Source organism: Aulostomus chinensis, chromosome 14 (assembly GCF_037954235.1).
Source record: "Aulostomus chinensis isolate RoL2024-O1b breed Wild chromosome 14, RoL_Achi_v1.0, whole genome shotgun sequence".
Taxonomy (NCBI): Eukaryota; Metazoa; Chordata; class Actinopteri; order Syngnathiformes; family Aulostomidae; genus Aulostomus; species Aulostomus chinensis.
Window position 1 is genome coordinate 6740088 of NC_141333.1, and position 22699 is coordinate 6762786.

The 22699-nt window shown below is 42.7% G+C and overlaps 1 protein-coding gene across 2 annotated transcripts in view; it reads left to right on the forward strand.

Moving 5' to 3' along the window:
* cachd1 (cache domain containing 1) overlaps positions 1 to 22699 on the forward strand; it is a 79435-nt gene that overhangs the window by 36053 nt on the left and 20683 nt on the right. For both annotated transcript variants that reach the window (XM_086224191.1, XM_086224192.1), the window contains exons 3-10: positions 3793 to 3941; positions 9740 to 9846; positions 15622 to 15748; positions 17408 to 17552; positions 17673 to 17889; positions 18046 to 18201; positions 20995 to 21279; positions 21559 to 21708. In XM_086224191.1, the coding sequence (XP_086080317.1) occupies positions 3793 to 3941; positions 9740 to 9846; positions 15622 to 15748; positions 17408 to 17552; positions 17673 to 17889; positions 18046 to 18201; positions 20995 to 21279; positions 21559 to 21708 (1336 nt within the window). The remainder of the gene's footprint in view (positions 1 to 3792; positions 3942 to 9739; positions 9847 to 15621; positions 15749 to 17407; positions 17553 to 17672; positions 17890 to 18045; positions 18202 to 20994; positions 21280 to 21558; positions 21709 to 22699) is intronic.

A 22699-nucleotide genomic window follows, 5' to 3' on the forward strand; every position in this document is an offset into this window, starting at 1 on the left:
AGTCACATGGTCACTAACAGAGGTCTCAGTTCTGCAGAACTTGTGTTCCTCATATGCTTGTCCCCGGGGCTGTGATGCTATGGATGTTTTCAAACTAAGTTTAAAAGCAACATATTCTTGCAGTCTGGCAATGGATAAATTGCTTACTTTTTTTTGGGGCCTCGAGCATCATCCTGTCATGCTGTTAAAAAAACAAAACAAAACAGCTTATATTAGAAGCAGCATCTATCCAAATGCTGTTTCCTCTATATATCTCCCCCCAATGACTGAGGAGGACTGCAGGGAGCGGCCACCCCTCTCCCTATCCAGGGTTAGAGACGCACAGGCCGCTCTGTCACTTTGTAGTCTTTTCCGTGGTGTCCTTAATGTTTTTTTTTCTCTTGTCTTTACACAGTGAATTCTATTGTTTACTTCAGGCTGTACTTTGCTGATGAACTGCTAAAATGATTTTCGTAGTTGTCAACAATGGCAACACAGATCTATCCATCTTTTCCAAGGGCAGGCTTCTTTTCCTTCAAATCCCTTTTTTGAAGCTCGGCAATACATGAACTTAAGCGTCTATTTGGAGACGTTAAATAAACCCACAACTAGAAAACACTCAGGGAGCACATACTTCCACCAAGGACACCATTTTGATACAGAGTATAATCAAAGTATCATCAAAATCTGCTTTTTCTTCTATTCTACCAAACGTAGTTTTTTCCTGATTACTCATTGCCAAGGCATTTGATGGAAATTTGTGTGACATGTCCAGACGTACCAATATAGTTGGATCCTGCCAGTGGCCTCCAACATTTTGTGGGATGCAGGATCTCAATTTGCCTCCAAATCGCCTCAAAAATTGTTTTTCACTTGGTCTTTGTAACATAACAGGTCTTGTCACAAAATTTTATTGAAATCTGCCAGTTTTTTCCAGGTATCCCTCAAACACACACACACACACACACACACCACAATCTGTTGATATATTTCCTCCTTGGTAGAGATAAAAATGAATCAGTAAATTTCCTCTTATTATTAATTTTTCCTTTTAAACTGATATCATTGTCAGTTGTCCGTTAGCATTCCGTTAGCTAACTGCCTTTAGATCTAGTCTCAAGGACCCTGCCAGTGTCCCAATTCTGAGACATAACCTCTGTTCTCTTATCAGTACATCTGTCGTATAGTAGAAAATGAGGTAATGAGCTCCAGTAGGCATCATAGACTGCAGTATTGAAGTCATGTGGATGTCATCTTAGCCTGTCTCTTTGCTGTATTAACTTAAAGGTTTCAAACGTCAGGGTTGGTTCAACCCCGTCCCTCCTCTCCTGTCTTTGGCTGAAACAAACCCTTCAGGCTGGCTGGGCAGGTCAAGAGTCTTGTGCTTTGGAAAATGTGGTAAATCAGTTGAGTGCTGGTGGCTTTGTCTGGAACTCTGGCAAATTGTAACCTAACTTGCACAGCTACACATTTCTGCTTTCTCTTAAGTCACTCTGTTAAAAGTCAAGTCATATGTGTGTCCCCCACCCCAACTCCCCCAGCTATGGAAACACCCCTTGGCTGAACACTGGCCCATTTTCCTCTCTTTAATACAAAGTCCATGGCAGCTAATTGCCATGCATGGACATTACTGTGTCGGTTTGTGTGTTTAACTTTGTTTGAGTGTGTGTGTGTGTGTGTGTGTGTGTGTGTGTGTGTGTGTGTGTGTGTGTGTGTGTGTGTGTGTGTGTATGTGTGTGTGTGTGTGTGTTCTTTGTGGTATAGTAGGAGTAATTGTGGGCTGTGCCTGAGGCCCCTTTTAAACCTCTAATAGGAATAGCGGCCGGCTGATTAGGTGTACAGGCGGTCAGTGGGTCGCGGTACACTTCCCTGTTCCTGGCTTGAATCACAGCCCTTTTGCAGGCTCGGTAATTATGGGACGTGAACAAAGGGAGTCCAGTTACTGTGGAAATAAGCCTGTTTTTTTATGCGTCGAACAAGGCGGAGTAGGTAACTCACAGGGGCTCCTGAATGTTTTCGACTATTTCTGCAATCATACATTTTATTTATTTATTTAAGTTTTAACCATTTGGACATGAATAATATAATTTTTGTTTTTTTTAGATGATACAACAGTTTACTTTGCTTAATTACATTTAACTGTATTTTACCCTTTTTTCATTGCAACCAAAACAGCAAGCCTTTTGTAACTTGATAAGACGTTCGAGAGACAAAGTCAGTGCTTGTCCCTGTGTACCAGTATTCCAAAAGTAACTACAAGCAGGTAGTTCCTCAGTCTATTGAATTAACGAGTGGATGAATTAAAAGGGACCGTCCATAACAGACATGTGATGCATCAGCAATGACATTCTTTTGCATTTTGGCAAACAGGAAGTCAACCTGTTTTGAAGAGCTGAAGGTCAGTAGTCTATAAAAGCAGCTAGGACGTGCACTCATCCAGAAGCCAGTCCTTCAAAAAGAAAGTATGATGTGTGTTCGGGGGCTTTTATTAAACAAACCAGCCAACACTGATTTAATTAGCTGGTTTTCCTTTGCATTGCAGCATTTTCTCCCTCCTGCTCTCTGGATTTCATTTCTTATTTTGAAATATATATATTAAAAAAAGAGGAAAATACAACTCAAGACAGAATTCCAAACTCATTAATTTTAAAGGAGATTAATTGAGAGAAACAATTTTTTGATAAAGCCAAATGGCTGCCAAGGTGTGTAGAATATTGATTGTGCAGGGTAGTACATGTTGATACATATTATTACCTGAAGAAACTATCTGATTTAATTAGTAGCAGTGCCGTTGTCTGTTGTGCGTAGGATTTTAGAGTTCCCTTATTGCTACAATTTTCCTTGAGGGGAAAATAAAAAATAGTAGTCCTACATAGCTTGTCTGTGCCCGTGCAGCAGCTAATAGAAACCGAACAGAAAACAGGCTTCATGTGACTCAGGTGTGTAAAAAGTCCACTGTAGGAAGTGAATTGACTCAGAGGAGGGACGTTTGTCTGCATAATAACAGGTGAACATGTTTAAATAAATTACAACCTTTCCTTTCTTGCGAGGAAATGGAGCCGATGAGAGAGTGGAGCTGGCTGTAGCAACAGTCCGTCTGTCGTCATCTAAAATAGATGAAATGAGAGACTATTTGTACTACGTACGTTTTCATCTAGACTTTCTTGGTCAAAGAAGACATCTGCAAAGCCTGCCTGCGTGGTGCTAATGTTATTAGAACATTGTATATTTACCTTCAGGAAATGGTGTTTGGTTTGGAAGCAGTGGCGCTCATTGTGCCTTAAGTGTCAAATAACACAACGTTTCTGGACTTTAACCTGGCAGATGTTTCAGCTTATTGCTGCAGTGTGACAGATATTACAGCTTTAGCAGTCACCTCTCCTCCTAAAATGAAGCCTGTGCGCACCCACGACTCCTTGTTGTTTCACATTGCTGTTTTGCCAGGTTAGATACCAGGAATTGACCAGTTTGGAGATGTATGATTCCGATGGATCGCTCCGTTTGGAACTGGATCTCAATTCCCATCACCACCACCACTGTATTTTTGTAATTTTAAGACAGATGGGAACAATAATCTTATTTTATGTAAAAGGAGAATAGACAACAAAACTAATATTTTAAAATACATGGAAATGCATTGATGAAGCATCACTAACATGCACTTTGGCAAACGCACAGCAGAGCATCTGAACTGAAGTCAGCACCGAATGAGTTGTGTCTGCACTCCGAGGAGATGCTCATCTTTTGCAATTTCATGCTTCATCTCAAGGCTACGAACATCAACATCACGACTCATTTGTTCTCTCTGTCCAGTTGGCCAAGAAGATTCGGGAGAAGTTTAACCGCTACCTGGATGTGGTGAACAGGAACAAGCAGGTGGTGGAGGCCTCGTACACGGCCCACCTCACCTCTCCTCTCACGGCGATACAGGACTGCTGCTCCATACCAGCGTCCATGATGGAGTGAGTAACGCTCACCTACACACACACACACACACACACACACACACACACACACACGTCTCTATATACTGCGTTCTCACTCTCATCTCTGTAGGAAGTTCATTTTCTGTGTGTAAAACTCGCATCCCGCTGATAAGCACCTGCTAAAGCACTCTTGCCTCTATTTAATGCTCACACACACGCACTGCAGCTTTGATGGAACATTTTAATAATTCTTTAACATCGTTATAACTGTGTGTAAACCCTGACCGCTTTGAGGAGTGCTGGCAGGATTTTTAGAACCTTTTCAGGCAATCAACAGTTGTGCCAGCTGTTGTTGGTGTTGTTTTTCTGTAATAAACCATGAGGGGAGAGAGCGAGATGGGGCTTTGCGGATAGTTATATAAAATAGCTTCCATATTCATAGCTTGGTTAAAATTATCTCACATTCTTCAGAATTTATAATAATGTCATAAAAAAACATTTCTCGCACAAATTGTACAATACAGCAATATTACTCTGCACATGCAGCAGGTGAACATGGCGAGGTTGTATTTCCATCAAACAGTGTGCGAATGTCACATGTTGGTTCTCGGCTGAGAGATTTTAAAATTGCACCAACCCACCATGCAGCTTTTCCACCAACTCTAGTGGTGTAGAAAACCCAGTTGAAAGCAAAACTCAGAGAGAGGGAGAGAGAGAGAGAGAGCTGCCTACAGTTAATCTACAGAGCAGCAGCTGTCTCTCGCCCTCACACGTCTCTCTCTCTCTCTCTCTCTCCGTGTCCATTTGTGTCCCTTTATCAGCCAGTGACCAGTTATTGCTCTCTAAAGTGTTACAGGCTGCAAGGTCACCCGTCTCTCCTGCTGAGAGGAGGCCACCTGGCTCAGGGCCACTGGACACCTCTAGCCTGCTCACATACATGACATACTCCACATACATGTAGTATGTCAGGCTGTGTTTATGTTGTTACATTCCATTCTTTAGTCATGGATTTACATCATTGACTTAAAAAAAAAAAATCACTGCGAAAGAGATTATATAAGACCTGAGTAGGAAGGGTGGAATGATGCAGGGGAATGTTGGACATAACAAACTGGAGCGGAGTCTGACAGATCCCTGAACTTCAAAGGTTCTTCCTCAGGGGAGGAAAAATGCACACAGCTTCCTGCTTTCAGTTTTTTGGGTTCGTGCAGGATCGAGAGATACTTTTAGGGTAAGCATAACTTTACTCTTCCTCCCTGAGCTGAACATCAGAGGAGCTGGCAAAAGCAACTTATATGGTTTGTTTTTGCTATTTTTTTTTTTTAGGAGTATTGCCTCAGACTAAAAGTCTTATGTGTTGAACTGTAACAAAGTTGATGACCAATTAGTATTCATTGTAGTTATGGATTGTAACTCTATCACCCCAGTGAGTCACATTTGTACCTGTGCTAAGCTCTAAATGTGCTCTCTGACATATTTTTATATCATGCAGCGAGCCAGAGTCGTTGGTTTCCGTAATTTCCATAACCTTTAACACTAATTTAACACTGATTTATCGGCTGATGTCCACCTTGTTGACTAGTATCGGTCTGCATCGACAAATACAATCACTTTCACAGACAGAAGCCATGGATGGTGGCCAATGTTTTATTTGCTGTGAAAAAAGCTAAAGGTTTTTTTCTTTGTATTTTTTTAGCCTGGTAAAAGTGGCAAATAACGATTTAAAAAACAACATAAAACAAAGACCCCGATAGCAAATACTTGCAAAAAGTGTGCCTCAACTATCGGCTAAATTCTTCTTCTTCTTTTTTTTTTTTTATATTGATATTAGCTCAGAATTTCCCAGTCAGTGCCTCCCTACGCTGGTATCAGTCTTCTCGCCCTGTCAAAACTGCAAATAATCGTTTTTTTGGATCACATTGTTTGTTGACCTGTTTACCCAGAATCAAGGCGGGCTCTCCTCACTTCAGTGTCCTTCATTAGGCTCGGACATCAGCTGCGTCTCAGGGTCTCAGTGAGGTCAGCCTTTTTAGAGGGGGATCAAGTGGTTCACAGGGTGTCCATGTCGGTTAGCTGTCAAGCTAGCAGGCTATCATTTCACAGGAGGCCATCAGGGGCAGTGCTTAGTAGCGGCGGTATGCTTTAATCACTGCCATGTCTCAACACCACGTGATTCCTGAAAATAGCAAATGAATGTGTCTCATAAAGTTAGAGTGTGTTTGCGCGATTGTGTTTTCAGTGTATGATCTCCAGGTGCTGATTTCAACAGTTTGACTGATTACTCGGCTGTAAAAGTGAGAAGCGTGCTGGGAAGCAGCCCTGGCAGTTCCGGAGGGCTCAGTGCATCAGTAGTTTCAGGTGGTGAGCTCTAATTTAACAGAGCAACGACATCGCTGCTGCTGGCTAAAATCAAATGGCCATCTTCAACTGAGGTCCTAATCAGGATCGAGTCAGTCAGAGAAGAATTCTGTGCCCCTAAAGATGACCAGGTCTCTCCAAGTTGCACGCAGACTTACGTTTTATACCCGTGGCTGACATTTGCAGTGAAGACCTTGTCCAGTGTGTGCCAGCTGCTTTGAGCTCATAATTCACGGGACTTGTTTGGTTCCTAATTCTTTTTGTATGAGGTTTTAGAAAGATCTTAAAGATTATTAGATGATAGATGTGTGATCACATCAAAAAATGTGTAATTCATAAAATACAAGCGTATCGGGTTCCACTTATGTTTTTGCTCTGTTCCCATTTGACATACGACCGTATTTTTTCATTTGCTTGGGCTACAGAACAAAGCACCAGATTCCTAACTTTACCAGTGTTGAGAGTATTGCTGCATATTTTTTTGTTCTCGAGGAAAGATGAATGTATGAACTCATGAACATTCGGGCTCATCTGATTTGACGCCAAATCAAGATTCCAAAGTCCATCCTGCATCCAAGTCTGTTAGACATGTCGTGGAAGCCAGATGCAGGGCATGCTGGGATTGTAAACGCATCAGAACTGGCGTTAGTCTTGACGTTGGAGCTCTCCCAACAGCAAGCCTCTTCCAGGTAATTGTATTCTTTGGGCTTTTTCAATGGTGTGTGATCGCCTCCTCTTTGGATGTACGTGGTTCCTGCTGCAGGCTACAGTTTGATAGAATGGACTGTGTAAACAGTAGATGGTACACAACTGCTGAATGGGGCAGGTGAAGCTTGTGTCAGCCTTTTTAGTCAGGCTTCACTTCCCTTGTTGAGATTCTAACAACAAACTGGGGAAGATGCACCCCCCCCTTTGGTTTCAAACAATTTGAATATTGTGCTAGTCTGACTACAGCTAGACTTTTACGATCTGGACCAACATGAATTTACTCCATGTGTATACATATCATCCATGTCATACACATTTGAATCAGCTCCAAACTGGTTTAGGTACTCAGCACAAACGGCCATTCCACAAATACGCTTGTCTCTAAAGGGATCTTCCTAGATTCATGTATATACTGGAGATGTGTGTAGATTCCGGTCAGTTTCAGAGAATATATTCTAACATATTCTGTTTTCCTCTTACTGGCTATCAATGTGTCTTCAGGATTATTTCTAATTACTGCATAAAGAACATTTGCCTTTAGGGGGAGGTATGTTAATCAAGCAGGCATTGCTGCAATACATCATTAATATGCACCTTCAAAGAAAGAATTATTTAAAACACTGGGTAGAGTTTTTTTTTTTTAATATTCATTAACAAGAGTTCATACAATTATGTTTTATATTTGGTAAGCTTCAGTGTGTTTGTGCTTCTGAGTCCTTGTTTTTTTGCAAAACAGATTTCATCGAAGCTCTCCACCCCCCCCCCCCCCTGCTTGCTCGTGCTTTTTTTTTTTTTTTTTTTTGATGTGGAATTCAAAGCAGCTGCAAATGTATTTTTTATCTGGCACACATTTTGCTGAGCGTCCTGCCCACTTCTTCTATGCAAAGTGGGTTGAAGGAGAATAGTAATGACTTTGGCCTTATGGGACTCTAAATGAGTGAAGTTCAAACACAGCTTGTACATCACAGCACCTGTCAATCAAACTAGGCCAGAGCCAGGTCGGCAAGCAGAGGGAAACCTGTGAGTGTGAGTGTGAGTGTGTGTGTGTGTGTGTGTGTGTGTGTGTGTGTGTATGGGTGGGTGGTTTGGGTGGTGGTGGTTGGGTGTATGTGTGTTTTAGTGTGTCTGTGAGTTGCTGGGGGGAGGGAGGGGGGTGCGACTGGTTGGAGTGTTGGAAGGATCAAAGCTTGCAGCCTTGGTGCAGTGCAGAGCTGGCTGCTGCTGCTCTGCATACCTCCCCTTTTGTCAGCTCTTAACTCCAGAGATATGGACTCTGGAAACAACACTTCACTGGCAACACACACACACACACACACACACATATTCTGTAGCTTAACACTAATCAAAAATACTTCAGTCGTGTGTGAAGCAGAAACTGTGTGTTTAGGATGATGTTGCTGTTCGCAGCATGTCCTATTATCTGACACCTCCTTAACACATACGTGTGTGTTTATGTTAATGGCAACTCTATAGTGTTGGGTCACAAATGACACCGGTGCTCCTGGAGGACACCGGTCACAGTGTCTCCCTGGTGAAGCTGCACAAGTAAGCAACTCCAGGAATTATGATCATCCAGCTTTGTTATTTTTTCCATATAAGCTCATTATTCTTTTTTTGCCTATGTAGGAATATTTGCAAAATTAATGCCTTTCCATCAACATTTGCCTTGCTAATTAGCACAGTTAGCATGTTCACACTAATCTTAAGGCTGGTTTATAGTATAGTATATATACTTGTGCATCAGGCAGAGCCTGCAACATAGCCTAGCAACGTCACCTTTGCAATTGGGTTCATTTTTTCATCAGAACTTGTGAGACTGCCAAAGCATTTGTTTGTGGTGAGGCTTTTAAGCACTTGTGTTGAGTTTCTTTGAGTACTAATGATGGCAGCTCAAACTGAGAAAATCAGTTTGAGGTTAGAGCTAATAGATATTGAAGCAGAGTTCGATTTAATGATATAAGTAGAGCATAAGGAGAACCACTCAGATTAGAGAAGTGGAGGAGGTGGTGGGGGAAATAAGCGTGTGGAAGTTCGTCAAAATGATGCTAAGAAGCGATCAGTCACAGCTGTTGTGGTCTGTGTTGCTGTGACATGCAGTTGCATTTTGAAGGTGCGTGCCGCCACATGACACGGGGAGAGAGGTGTCTGGCTCTCTGCCGTCTTTTCATTTTAAATGTCAACCAACAAACAACCAGACAATATCATAATCAATATGCAATAAGACGTTCCATCTGTCATTTCTGACAGCTCTAAACATGTCGGGACTCTGTGTGACAGATGATGTGAGTTACTTAATCGCGAGGCCTTTCTTCAATCACATTCAGATGTATTCTGGGAACTGAATATTAGCCTTGTTGATGGAAAACCAGTTGTTTTTTTTTGTTGAGGCGGTTTTCCATGGAAAAAGTTACTCACTCCAGTCATTACTCCAACTTTAAAATGAGGCCTTGGCAACACATGATACAATTTAGCTCAAATGAAACAAGCAGGGTGTAAAAGTTTTAACAGATGCTTTCTATTATCTTTTTTCATAGTTCATCGTACATTCATGTACATCATGGAGATCCCAGTAGGGAGTTGCATTAGAATGCACGACATGGAATACATGGATACCAAAGTTTAAGGTTTATGCAAACCTGACATCGGGGTTTTGTTGGACGTGATGCAGTAAATGTGTTGCTGCTGAGAGAAGCCAGAGCTGCTCCAGCAACAAATGCGTTGGACAGGCACAATCAATTCTTCAATGTTGCCTGTTTGTGTCCGTTCAGGTTTGATGGAAACTTCAATACCAATGTCTCCAAGACCATCTGCTGTGACAGACTCTCACCCACCGTCAACAGCCGCGCCTTCAACCCGGGACGAGACCTCAACTCAGGTTTGTTAGTCATACAGACACACACATACACAGAATATCAGCCTGATGTTCGTCAGCACCTTGCTTCTGCACTCACTCACTTCAAATCAAACTAGATTTTATCAAAATAAATTCATATTATTCATATTATTATTATATTGTAATAGAACATAAATGTAAACGCACAATCTTCCTCATTTATCTCCACTACTCTCACAATACATTTATTTGGGCTGCAGATTGCTTAAGCACATTGTAGATTATTGCCCTGTAAAACTCAAGTGTGTCTGCACCTCATAGGTTCACAGGGGAAAAATTGACCAAATTGGCTTAAAACTGGCTCGGGGTCAACTTTCCCTTGCAGTTGTTTTTTTTTTTTTCTCTGTTCCCTTTCCACCTTTTGCATATTACGCTCATACATGACACCTCTAGTCGAGTGTTTCCTGGAATACAGCGCCACTTTCCTTCTTTCTCGTAACCTTCCTGTTACAGCCCAAAGCATGTTGTAAACACCAGCCTGCAGGACTCTGCTCATGTGCAATCACCAGATCATTTCAACAATTCAACCAGGCAACAAAATCAAACACAAACCAAGACTTAGTCTCTGCAAACCCGGTTCTGCTTGGCATTATTAAATCACGTCAGGAGCCAGTTTCTCTCGAATTAAGATGAATTTAAGGGACACAAAAGTCAGACACTCATATTCAAGTCCCAAGCTAGCAGAAGCTTCCTACTAGCAAGATGTCACAGGTGGAAAAGCTTGTGCTTATCTGTGTCTAACACTTGCTGCATTGACAAGACTGGCAATAACCTGACAGTTGACTGAATACTAGACAAGAAAACATTTCAGTTGTTTCCATGTCTACAAGTTTAAATAAATATGGCGACTAAGCTCCAAATCTTTCACATCCTAATGCAACTAATGCTTCCTGTGTCAATGACCTGATGGACTGATGAGATGTAGTAGTTGAAAAAGAAGAAGATTTGGAGACAGATGAATGAATGTTCTTGGTAAGGTCATTACAAAAAGCTGTCTGTGTGGCAGTGTCTCATTCAGTGTCCCCTTAATAAGTTTTTTTTATTGGAATGCTGCCATCCATGTAAACGTTGCCATTGTCTTCAACCCTTTCCCCAAACACCTGTCCAACACCAAAATTGAAGCTCTGAACCGCATTTTTGGCAAACCAACAGAGTTTAACCAGATGGTGCAGAAGATGTGCAGTGTTTTGTACCTCTCTCTGAAGCTATTTTTGCATGGACGAGGTGCAAAACCGTGAAAGCCTTTGTGGAGGGACTGCATGAAAACTTGTTCTTTCGTCCCACTTTACAGGTTTTATTGCATCTCTCTGTGATAACAACTGTGTCAATTTGGAACAGTTTCCCTTTACTTCTCCTCTACAGACTAGATTTGGTGATTACCTCTCCCCAGTCCCGTTGTTTTGCAGGAAACTTTCAACACGACTCGTTCCTCCTCGGCCATCCCATTGCTGGTGCCCTCTTGCCTCCTATTTTTTTCCAGCCTGCTCCTCCTCTCTTCTCTTACCATTCATAATGACAGCCATTCATAACCCGTCACCATTGCCGGGGTTTTATTTTCCTTGTGAACCAGTCGTGCCGAGTTCAAGTTACCGCTACGCCCCTCCTCTCCTCTCTCTGTCCCTCACACTCAGCCCTCCTTGACCCCCACGCTCCCAACATATTCATTCTCTCACATTTGTCTCAGCCCAGTCTAAACAAGCAGCTACAGAGGGGAGGGAGGGACAGAGCGGTTGAGGGATAATTGAGAGGGAGAGAATGATGAATGAATGAATGAAGTGAAGAGGAAAAAAAATAAGAGCTGAGAACTGATGAAATGTAGTAATTGTATCATTTTGTTGAGTAAGGAGAAGATAGGAGAGATGTATGAATAGAGATAGCAGCAGGTGGGAGTGAAAAGAGTGATAGATGAGAGACAGTTGGGCAGGAGCGCGCTGTGATTAGAGGATGAGTATTTATCCATCTTTACTCTTCCGTTTATTTTGCCTTTTTGTACATTTTTCTTTGACAACGCATTTTTTTGTTTTGCTTTTGTTCCTTCAGTCTTGTCTGTCCCATCTCATCCTCATCCATCATTTGGTTCCCAAAAGACACTCGGCAGGTAACTGCAAAGCTCTAGAAATAAAACCTCGCCGTGTCTCTCCTGCCCAGGCCAAGAATCTAGTGAACGTAGTCGACACTCAGCAGAACTCAGTCCTCGCTGGTGTCAAAGCCTCTATTTTTCACAGAGAGGTTCATGCCAACGTTACTGTGTTTCAGAAGTGAGAGCAGTCTGAGCAAGACAGTGGACACGGAAGTCACCTGTTCAATACTTTTTTAGAGCAATTTTAGGTAGTAAAAAAGAAAAAAACTGTAAAAAAAAAAGAAAAAGAAAGAATCATTTTATTATTAACTGTATGTATCCACTTCCACTTCCATCCATTTTCTGTACCGCTTATCCATTAAGGGTAGTGGGGGGTTAGAGCCTATCCCAGCTGACATTGGGCGAGAGGTGGGGTTCACCCTGGACAGGTCGCCAGTCCGTCGCAGGGCCATCAGGAGCAATTGGGGTTCAGTATCTTGCTCAAGGATACTTGGACGTGGTCACGAGACGAAGTGAGGATCGAACCAGCGACCCTTCAGTTGCTAGACAGCCACTCTACATCCGAGCCATGCCGCCCAACCACTTGCAGGACATATATGAAGAAATTTGTCACCTTTGCTAAAATAGTTGGGTTTGACACAAATTTCAGCACCGATCGAACAAACGAATAGCAACAACTTGCCGTTTGTTCTCCTCACAATGTGCCCTAACTACTACTGCTTGTTTATATAATGCAAGCTTCAAACCGAGGAGGAGGGCCGTGAAGTTGACAAAATAAAATGACACAGTCGACCCAGAAGAAGTTAATTGGTGAGACAGGAAATGGGAGCCAGCATTTTCTCTCATGTGGCTTTGAGGCTTGTGTAACACGAGCATAGCAGTGGTCATTCAGTCACCTATCATAGTAATCAACTGGAGCAGATGCACTGATCATGGTTGATGGGTGAACCTTGTGAGTCGCCATGCGACGCCAGGTCTTTTTTGCACAGCTCTTTTTGACCCTCATCACATGATGTTGCAGTCCTCCAGGCGTTTTTAAGGACAAAATCTTAACTGAGATGACTCCATTTGCGCAGCAAGGCATGCAGAACAAACACAGTTAATGCGGCCATGAGCTGCTGACGTACCGCATCATGTGCCTCTCCATTGTGGATCAAACATATGAGATATGAATATATAATATTTTGCCAAATACTTTGGCATATCCACTAAAAAAAAATGCTATCTACGACTTGAACCCTGCTTCAACTAAATTAAAGGATATTACAGAAAATGAAAATAGCTCATGTCTTAACATCATTCAGATCGTTTGTTATTAATCTATTCATAATATGATAATACAGTGGATTAAGAACGCCACATCTGTTCTCCAGATTCAAATAACAAACAAAGCTCGGAGGTCAGAATGGAGGTGCACGCTACACTCGGCATGGAGCGACGTGGAGTCCACGCCTGCCTGGCACGTGATACTTACAGCTGCACGTTCAGTTCAGTTAACACACTGAAGCAGATGTATGGGATAGCGCAGAGCCGCAAAGTTGAGAAAAAAAAACAAAACAACTTTGTCGTTTGGATCGTGTTTCTGGGTTTATCCGTCTGTTTCTGGAGAAGAGCTAAACAATGGTGTACTGTAAAACTGTAGCCTGACAGATGTATATAGAGCCCTTCTTCCACTGTCAACACAACTGAGTGGTTCCTGTTTATATGAGCCTCAGAGATGGATGGAGTGTCTGGGCAGGGATGATGTACGATGGCCGCTGTATGGTGTGCTAGAAACCTGCTGTCTCTGCCAGGTCAGTGTAGCCAAAGTTGTATATCGGTCTTGATTATAATGTAAAGGTGATTCCAGTTATTTGTCTTCCATGTACTGAAACATTATTTATATGTGTTGTTGGATTCTCGTGTCAGCTGAGTGTGTTGCCTGAGAAACGACTTGTCCTTGGCTGGTAGAATTGTGGGAAAAACTTTTTTTTGCAGGTGATGTTAAGCCAAGCACAAGCTGACATGCAAGAATAAGGATTAGCATGTTTAATTTTAAATGTTGACATATGTAGTTAATAACCATCTGAAAATATCTAATATAATGCAGCTGTAGTAATGATGTGGTTCACTCTCAGAGAGAGCGGGGCGGGTGGGTTCAGCTCTTAACACCGGGTGCAAATTCTCAACCTCCTAACTCTCTTTTTTTGTTGCCAAACTACAAATGTACCCAGAGTGTAGAAATCCATCAAGGTTCAGGGGACAAAATGCCATTTCATGCCACGTAAGGTGGACGGACATTTAAGGTGGTCTTCTCTTCTCTACTCCATCAAGTGACAAGCCTGTTAATTAAAGTGATGTTGATGCCATGGCAACCAATAAGTGCAGTAGAACCCTTCAGCTCAGTTCATTTGACTGCTCCTCTGATTTCTGTCAGGCTTGCATCACTCAAACTAGGATTTGAACTCTTAATTAATTTGAGTAAGAAGCAGCTCATGTTCATCCCACTGACGGGACCGATCTACTATGTGTGTGAGGACAACACGGCTCAGGCGCATTTTCATAAAGATAAACATGTACTGCCTCCAGCTCTAGACGTTATCATTATTCTCACGATATACTTGATGGGCTGTCTTTGCACTTCTAGTTATTTCATGTCATTTTAATGAAGCTCACTTTGATGGTGAGGCTCTTCTCTCTCTCTCTCTTATAGCCGTTTGTCTGTTTCAGAGCACAAAGTTTGTATAATTGTGCCCCCCCCACACACACACACACACAGACACACACACATATCTCTTTGTGAGAGGCCGTTTTGTTGTTGCAGTGAGCGGAAAGGAAGTTGCTTGCTTTGTGATGGATTCGCTGTGAAAATATTGTTGACTCTGTGACCCAATAAAAATCTGCCTGTTAGTGTTGAACAAATACAGCCAGGCTCCAAGTCTCTGCTGAGGTTGTAGTTAAGACTTCAGTTCCAGCGTGACTGCAGTCACGGCTCTGACACGCCGATCCAAACCTGGCATCCAAATGAAAGAGATGCTGTATTCTTCCGTGTCTGAGCAACGCCTGTAGCTGTAGCTACTGTAGTACATTTTTCAATGACTAATTCACCCCCAGGTTTACTTTCTCTCATCAGTAGAAAATGTACTTCCCTCTCATGCCTGGATAGGTTTTAGAGAAATAAATCAAAAGTATTATGATTAGACTCAACCAAACAAGAGTAATAACCCAAATACCTTAGATTTTACACTCAGAAAAAAAAAATTGCAGCTAAATTATTGGGGCTTTACTGCGATTTTGATCAAATTTATCATACAACCCTTGTCTTTTGTTTTTTTTTACTTGTTTTTGGAAAAGACTGCCAAAACACAGATCAAATGATGTGTTAACTTGGTGTCCTGCAGGGTCAGAAAGAATTTCTCTTCCTTTTGTAAAAGAATAAATAGAAATAATATAAATAAAAATCTGGATCTATAAATATCTTCAGGGCTGGTTGTATTACAATCTGCCAGCAATAGGTTTCCTTGTGGTGTTTTCCTGTAATTGAGTTCTATCACAAAATTTAAAAAAAGTTTAAAAAAAAAAAAAAAGTTTAGACACCATCATCAAAAGCACAGTTTGATCAATACTGAAATCATCAATAGGATGTAATAACCTTACTGATTTCTAACGACCTGGAATGTTCTCTGCTCCTTTTGCAGTGTTGGCAGACAACCTGAAGTCCAACCCTGGGATAAAATGGCAGTACTTCAGCTCCGAGGAGGGCATCTTCACTGTGTTTCCCGCCCACAAATTCCACTGTAAAGGAAGTTACGAGCACCGCAGCAGGTAAACAGCTTCCTGGCCTTCCCTGTCATTCGCTTCTCTTATGTATGATAAAGTTTATAACACTGCCGCACGTATAATTTGACAACAATCATATAAAAGTTGACCAAAATAAAAAAAAAAGTCCAACCGGGGCAAAAACTGCATCAACTTCACCCATCATCTTCAGCCTCCCCCTCTGCCACCCTTACTCCTCCTCCTCCTCCTCATCCCACCATCTCCATGCCAGTTGCTGTGGGGGGCCCAGAGGGCATGTAGATGGCATGCTGCCCTCACTCCCTGACCACACATGCCCTTGGCAGGAATGTGGCTCAGTACCACTAAAGCCCGCTGGAATTTCACACCTCCAGTGTTGTGGGTTTTCATGCGACCACCAGTGAAAGACGCCTCTTTCTCCCTTGTCTTTTCTCCCCAATACGTCCCGTCCCACCCTTGCACCCTGAAGCGTTCCACATTGGCTTGCAACTTTTTTTAATCATCTCTTTTGAATTTTTTCTTCTCAGTTTTTTTTGGGGGGGTCTGGCTGTTCGAGTCAGCGAGCTGGCGTACATCCATGTGAGAAATTACTTGGCTTGCTTTAAGTGTGAATGAGGCTTTGTGAGTACATTACTCCCCTTACCCTCCCCTAGTGTCTTTGTCCTGCAGACCACACACATGCAGACGTCCCCCTCGTCCCCCCGTCTCCGGGACACATAGCGCAACGAATGCAGTGACACACACTTGAGATGGCACACCAAATAATTAAAATACAGCTTTAAAATGGCAGTTCAATCTTTTGAACATTCTCTTTGAATTAGTGCAACTACCTCAAAATAAGACATATTCTTATGCTAACAGCAGCTCAGTTGCACGCCACTCAAGCTCTTCATTTATGGACAGTTGCAGTATAGGTATGTCTCCATTACTCTGCTTAATTGGACTACTGTCATTGTCTCAGTGTACAAAAACCCTGTAGAAATCAATTTATTGAATGTGGTGGTTTGTGTCTTTACAGCTCCTCCAATTTACCATTAGTGTTGCATACCAAACGAGTTAGCAAGCGTCAGATTTGAATTGCAAGACCATCAAAGAAAATGCCCGACTCCTGAAGTTGAGACAGCATTTTGCAAGTTTATCTCCTAATCTGCACAGAATCGCACTGTTTTCCCCCGAGCACTCACTACGATGGCTGTGTGCCGTTGGAATTCTGGGGGACGGGGTTGGGGGGGTGTTAATTAGGTATTTTACATTACCATGACCAGAAAGTTGAAATTAACACATAGGTGAGAAGTGAGATGTCAGAAGGCTGCTCCAACCTTTGAGGCTCAAAGGTTTCCTGGATAGTGTTTGTATTAGAACTCAATCACATATGGTTTTGGAGGAATAGCTCAGCAATGACATTATGGAAGAGTTGAACCTGCACCAACACGAACATTAAAGGGAAGGGAATCCTTTGTGAAAAGCGAAGCTGAGTGCAGGCTGAAGGAAAAGACTCTTCCCACAAAAGCCATGGAGGAAAGACTGGGGTGATGAGGTAAAGGTGAAAGCCAAAACAGATGGAGAGAAGTTTGTGAGGTGCTTCAATCTTTGTTAGCTTATTTTAGCAAAGTAGAAATGCTTTATTAGCATCGGTATGAGTTAAGGATCAGCTCATTTCCGACCGTGTGTTTGTATTTCCTGCAGGCCTGTGTACGTGTCTGCCGTGCGTCCTCAGTCTAAACATATCGTGGTGATGGTGGACCACGGAGCCTCAGTAACTGACACGCAACTTCAGATCGCAAGAGATTCGGCACTGGTTATCCTCAACGCCATAGATGAACACGACAAGGTTAGAAACACACCCATCATCTCTGACTTCACCCCTAAATACCTCAATTCAGACATCTAGTGAGAACCAGTTCGAAAAGCAAAGCCCCACTCACTTACTGACATCAACCCTCATGTCCAGATCTCCATTCTGTCCGTGGCGGAGACGATCCGCTCCTGTTCTCTGGACCAGTGCTACAAGAGTCTGCTGTCTCCTGCCACCAGTGAGACCAAGAGGAAGATGAGCACCTTCATCTCCAACATCAAGGCCTCTGATGGTACCACCCAGCACGCGGCGGGCTTCCAGAAGGCCTTCCAGCTGCTCCGAAACACCAGCAGCCTCAGCAAGCAGAGCACCAGTAAGAACACTGGAAGATTCTGTACTTTGGGAATGAACTCTGAGGGTGCATCTGTTTTACATCGGCGTCCACACCCATCTGCTCTCCTGCAGTTTTTCAGTTGACAATGTGAAGAATCCTGCTTTTTTACTCTGTAATATTTGTGTTCTGGTCCAGCACCAGCCACGGACATGGTCATCATCTACCTGTCATCTGGCATCACATCACGAGAGTCATCAGAGCAGGAGAAGAGATCGACGCTCAGCGTGATCCGGGAGGAAAACCGTCACCTCAACAACTCCGTCATGATCCTCACCTATGCCCTAATGAACGGTAGGACTTGTAAAAGAGTTTTTTTTTTTTTTTTTTCCCCCTCTGCAAGACATCAACAGTGTCTCAAGGATGCAGATTAAGTTAAGGGGGGATGGAGGGGGGGGGGGGGGCATTGTTTTTGGCTGTCCAAGTCTTGACATGTTACATCCAAATTGAATGAATAAATGTATTGTAATGAAGGGCAACTGGCCTGGTTAGTGGAGGGATATGAACACGAGCTGGTCTTTCTTGTTTTGAGGTTGGTGGTTTTTTTTAATTATTATTTGTTTTGGTTTTTTTTGGTTTTTAATGAAGAACTAAAAGTGGTGACTAAATAAGTAGAGGGAGAAGCATTTGTAACACGTTATTCAGTGCTGGGTGCATAAAGCTTTATTTTCAAGTGGAAACACAAGTTCTTGCATGTTTTGAAAGTTTCTGGTATTAAAAGAGACTTCTCTACTACCTCAAACACAGTAGCACACTTGGGTTTACTGTTACATTTTTAGATTAGTAGCCCAACTAAAACGCTATGCCCTGAAACCACATATAGACACACAGTTATTGGCTCTCATCTTTCGGCTTCTCTGGGAGCTGATTCTCCGTGTGTGTGTTGTCTCTGTTCTTGGCTACGATGTGCTCAAGAGAAGACTGAAGGTTAGAGAGGTGCTCAGAGACCTCAAAGGCTTTTTGTTTTCTGCGTATGCGCCTGTTTGTGTGTGCGCTTCCTTTTCCCTATTTATTGTCCTTGTCCATCCATCTGCCCCTTTACCCCCCCTCCCCCGGTAACACACATACTCACCTCTGCTGTGCATGCATTAGTCCACCATTAATACAAATAATTTTTGCATCGGAGAATGGAAATGAGGGACATCTAAGAGGGGAGAGAGTGAGACTTCAAAGGGTGTTAGGCTCACTCCGTGTGTGACTGACAGAGGACCTCGCTGTTTAAAGAGCTCCGTGATGAAAAGGAAACAGAAATCTATCGTCCTCCGAGTTTATTAGCATTGCATATCCAAAAAAACATTTGTTTTGTTGTTGACGCTGTTGCGTGCAGCTGAAAGGGCCCACAGTGGGTGTGTGAGTCTTATTCCCTACATCTCCTGCCAAATGTGAAGTGCTGATTGTTCAAGGAGATCAGCAGTCCCTTGACCGTATAATGCCTGGTTGCATGGTTGCCTGAATAAACTGCTGGCCTGTGGCTTGGATTGTGTTTTCCTGTTTGATCCCACCTTACAAATTCATCATTATCTGCTTACTCATTGTGTTTGGTCTAAACCTGTTTTTTTATGGTATCTTTGAGTTTGAGGTTGTCAAAAAAACAGAAAAATATTTGCCAGAAGTAGATGATTTCTCAAGATACCGAACATAGTTTTGGTTTTTTTTGTGCGTGCAACATATCCAATAGCCAATCAGATAACCACAATTTGACGTCGCCAGAAGAACCAAAAGAATTAGAGGACGATGGAGGAAAACTTAACCCTACAACTACAATTTCAATAGAATACTCCAAAGAATGGAGGAATATCTGCGGTCAATTTAGGCCAGATTTATCCATCCATCCAATTTCTATACTGCATATCCGTTAAGGGTCAAGGAGGGGCGGGGCCTCTCCCAGCTGACTTTGAGCAAGAGGCGAGGTTCATCCTGGACAGATCGCCAATCTGTTGCAGGAGGCCAGATTTATGAAAAGTTGATTTTTACATAGCCAACTGCTTGACCTCGCCGTGAGAGAGGAGCACGTCTGTGCTGACCCGAGCTCAGAAGAGAAAAGTAGACGGTAAACAAAACTGAGACGCACTGTGCTGTGACACGTGTCAGAAAATGCATGCGGTAGGCAAGCTGGCAAAAACCAACTTGAATAGCACTTTTTATGTGCTTGTTGTTCAAGTCAAACCTTTGAAAACTTAATTTATGTGAAGATTAGTATATTAACCCTGGAATAAAAAAAAAAAGAAAGTACTCCCTCAGAAATGAAAAGTAGAAGCTAAACCTGTGTTGTCAGCAAGTCTTCTCCTTTGTGTTGGTATGACATTGCCACCCGTGACGACATTGCCTCCTGTTAGCAGCCCAGCGTGACGATCAACAGAGCAGAGCCTTGGCATTAAAAAGGGATTCTGCCGTAATCCAGTCAATGATTGGAAACTGGCAGACATTCTGTGCTCTATCCTTCCCAATAGGTCGAGGGATGCCAAATGTTCCAGGTGACAGCTGTAGGGGCCAGTCGCAGTCATCCCGTCTCCTCTGAGTGACCTTTAAAGGCTCGGAAAGATAAAGTCTGAATGTAATTTCTGAAGCGTGCATTCACATTTCATCAGCATATTTTCTTGAAAATAATGAGGGATTTGTTGGTGTCATGATCTCCGAGCCTGACAGTTGTGTAGGATTGCATGAATAAAGCTGCAGAGATCATGCAGCAGCACAAGTCACGGCCTGCATGTGTAGAATATCTCTGAGCTGCTGACCGTAAATCAAATTCTCTCTGATGTTGGTGCAAGCCTCTTGCTGTTTGACCATGTGAACGGCATGAGACTAATTGTTCTCAGAATACACCACTTGTCACAAGAATCTTGTTGAATTCAGCCCCTGTTTTGGTGGCAGCAGTGCGGTTGCTTTTTTCTAACCCCTTAAAGGAATTGTTCTTGTTGTGTTTTTTTTACAGCTACGAGGAAATTTGAGTCATGTGCTCTTTGGTGATAAACTCTTTAACTTTCTATAAACCACTTACTCTTGGTTTCCACTGTTGTCTTCTCCAGTAGCGCTTCAGTCAGGTCAGCAGTTACAGATTCTGATTAAACCCGACCATTTCTCCTTCAGAGGGTGTAACAGGGCTGAAAGAGTTGGCCTTCCTGAGGGACCTCGCTGAGCAGAATTCGGTCAAGTATGGCGTAGATCGAGTATCCGATCGAGACCGTGCCTCTGTGGCCTCCTCGTCTGGATCCGCAGGAGCTCTGGTGATGCCAGTAGTGAAGGGAAGCATGATGGTGCTGAACCAGCTGAGCAACCTGGAGACAACAGTGGGTCGATTCTATATCAACCTGCCCAACCGTATGATTGACCTGGCCCGCTTCAGTCTGCCCTACGCTGACTCCATGGGAGATGGTGAGCACCCGGACCCAGCTGGACTGAGATTTGATGAATGTTGAAAAACTTTTAGATGAGTTTCAGAGTATTTTTTTTGCACTTTTTAATGGGAATTTCCCTCTGTAAACTACAAAATCCTGATTGCTTCTCTTGCTGTAACATCTGGGGCAATCAACTTTTAATGAGCACAACAGCAGACCTGAGATGTGGGAACTGATTCTTAGACCAACCAAGACAATGAAGGGAAAATCTGAGCAGTCTGAAGAATTATAATCACATCCTTCTCCCTTTCGCAAGGGTTTATCATGACCGTGAGTCGGCCATGTTATTTTGGTAACCTGCTCCTGGGCGTGGTTGGGGTGGATGTGAATCTGGCCTACATCTTGGAGGACGTCACGTACTACCAAGACTCTCTGGCTTCCTACACCTTCCTCATCGACAACAAAGGTCAGTCACCCACAAGACCAAGTCATCAGCTCCAGTGCAAATATTTTTGTTGGGTGCCTGACTTTCCCACATTCTGATAATCCCACATTCTTCATCTGATTAGTGGAGGCAGGACTACTTACGACGCAAAAAAAAAATGCAGTTTTCTAAATTACGTCCTGTAAATGGTGACTTGTGGTCAGCAGAATGAAAAATTTTTGCGATAAAATGTTAAAAATCCCCACAGAAATGCTTAGAGACTTGCTTTATAAGGCTGTTCTGGGGTTTGCTGATCACTGCTAATAACAAATTGAGATAATTATTTTATGGAATTTTGAAGATGATGATCATGCTTTGCAATGAGATTATACAAAAAAATAGAAAGAAAGTCATGACAACAAAGGTAAAAACTGACTTTGCTGTTTTAAACAAACTTCATGGCTATATGCATAGAGATCCAGCCCTCCTCAGTGCCTCAAGTGTAGATGATGTGGCCACAAGATCAAAGAGAGCGCGAGATGGGGGTGCACGTCTCCAAAAATTGAAGATCAGTTTGTTTCATGTTTTATTTCAAATAAATGTATGGAAAGCCTAGGATTTATCCCCTCACTTACACTTGCACTATACTGACTGACTCACTCACACTGGTACATTATCCTCTTGCTAAATAAATATATCATGATTGGAAATCCAAGATGAAGCTAATGAAGACAAGCTTTAACACCATGTTCGGACGAACGGCTTGTTGGGGAGGTGAAGGAAGATTATTTGTCAGCATTTCATCTGCCATCGCTGTTGTTGAGACCTCGAGTCGAGTCGCATTCTCTGTTTCTTCTCTGAAAGCTCATCCATGCGTCTGTCGCTGCCCACACTGGTGCTCAGCAGTACAAACAGACAGTAGGAATGTCAGGAATGTGGAGCCTAGAGTTTGCAAAGTGTGTCGAGGCAGTTTCACACCTTCCTGCATGAAAGGGTGTCTCAGTTTTCATCATCAACTTTATGTGAATATAAA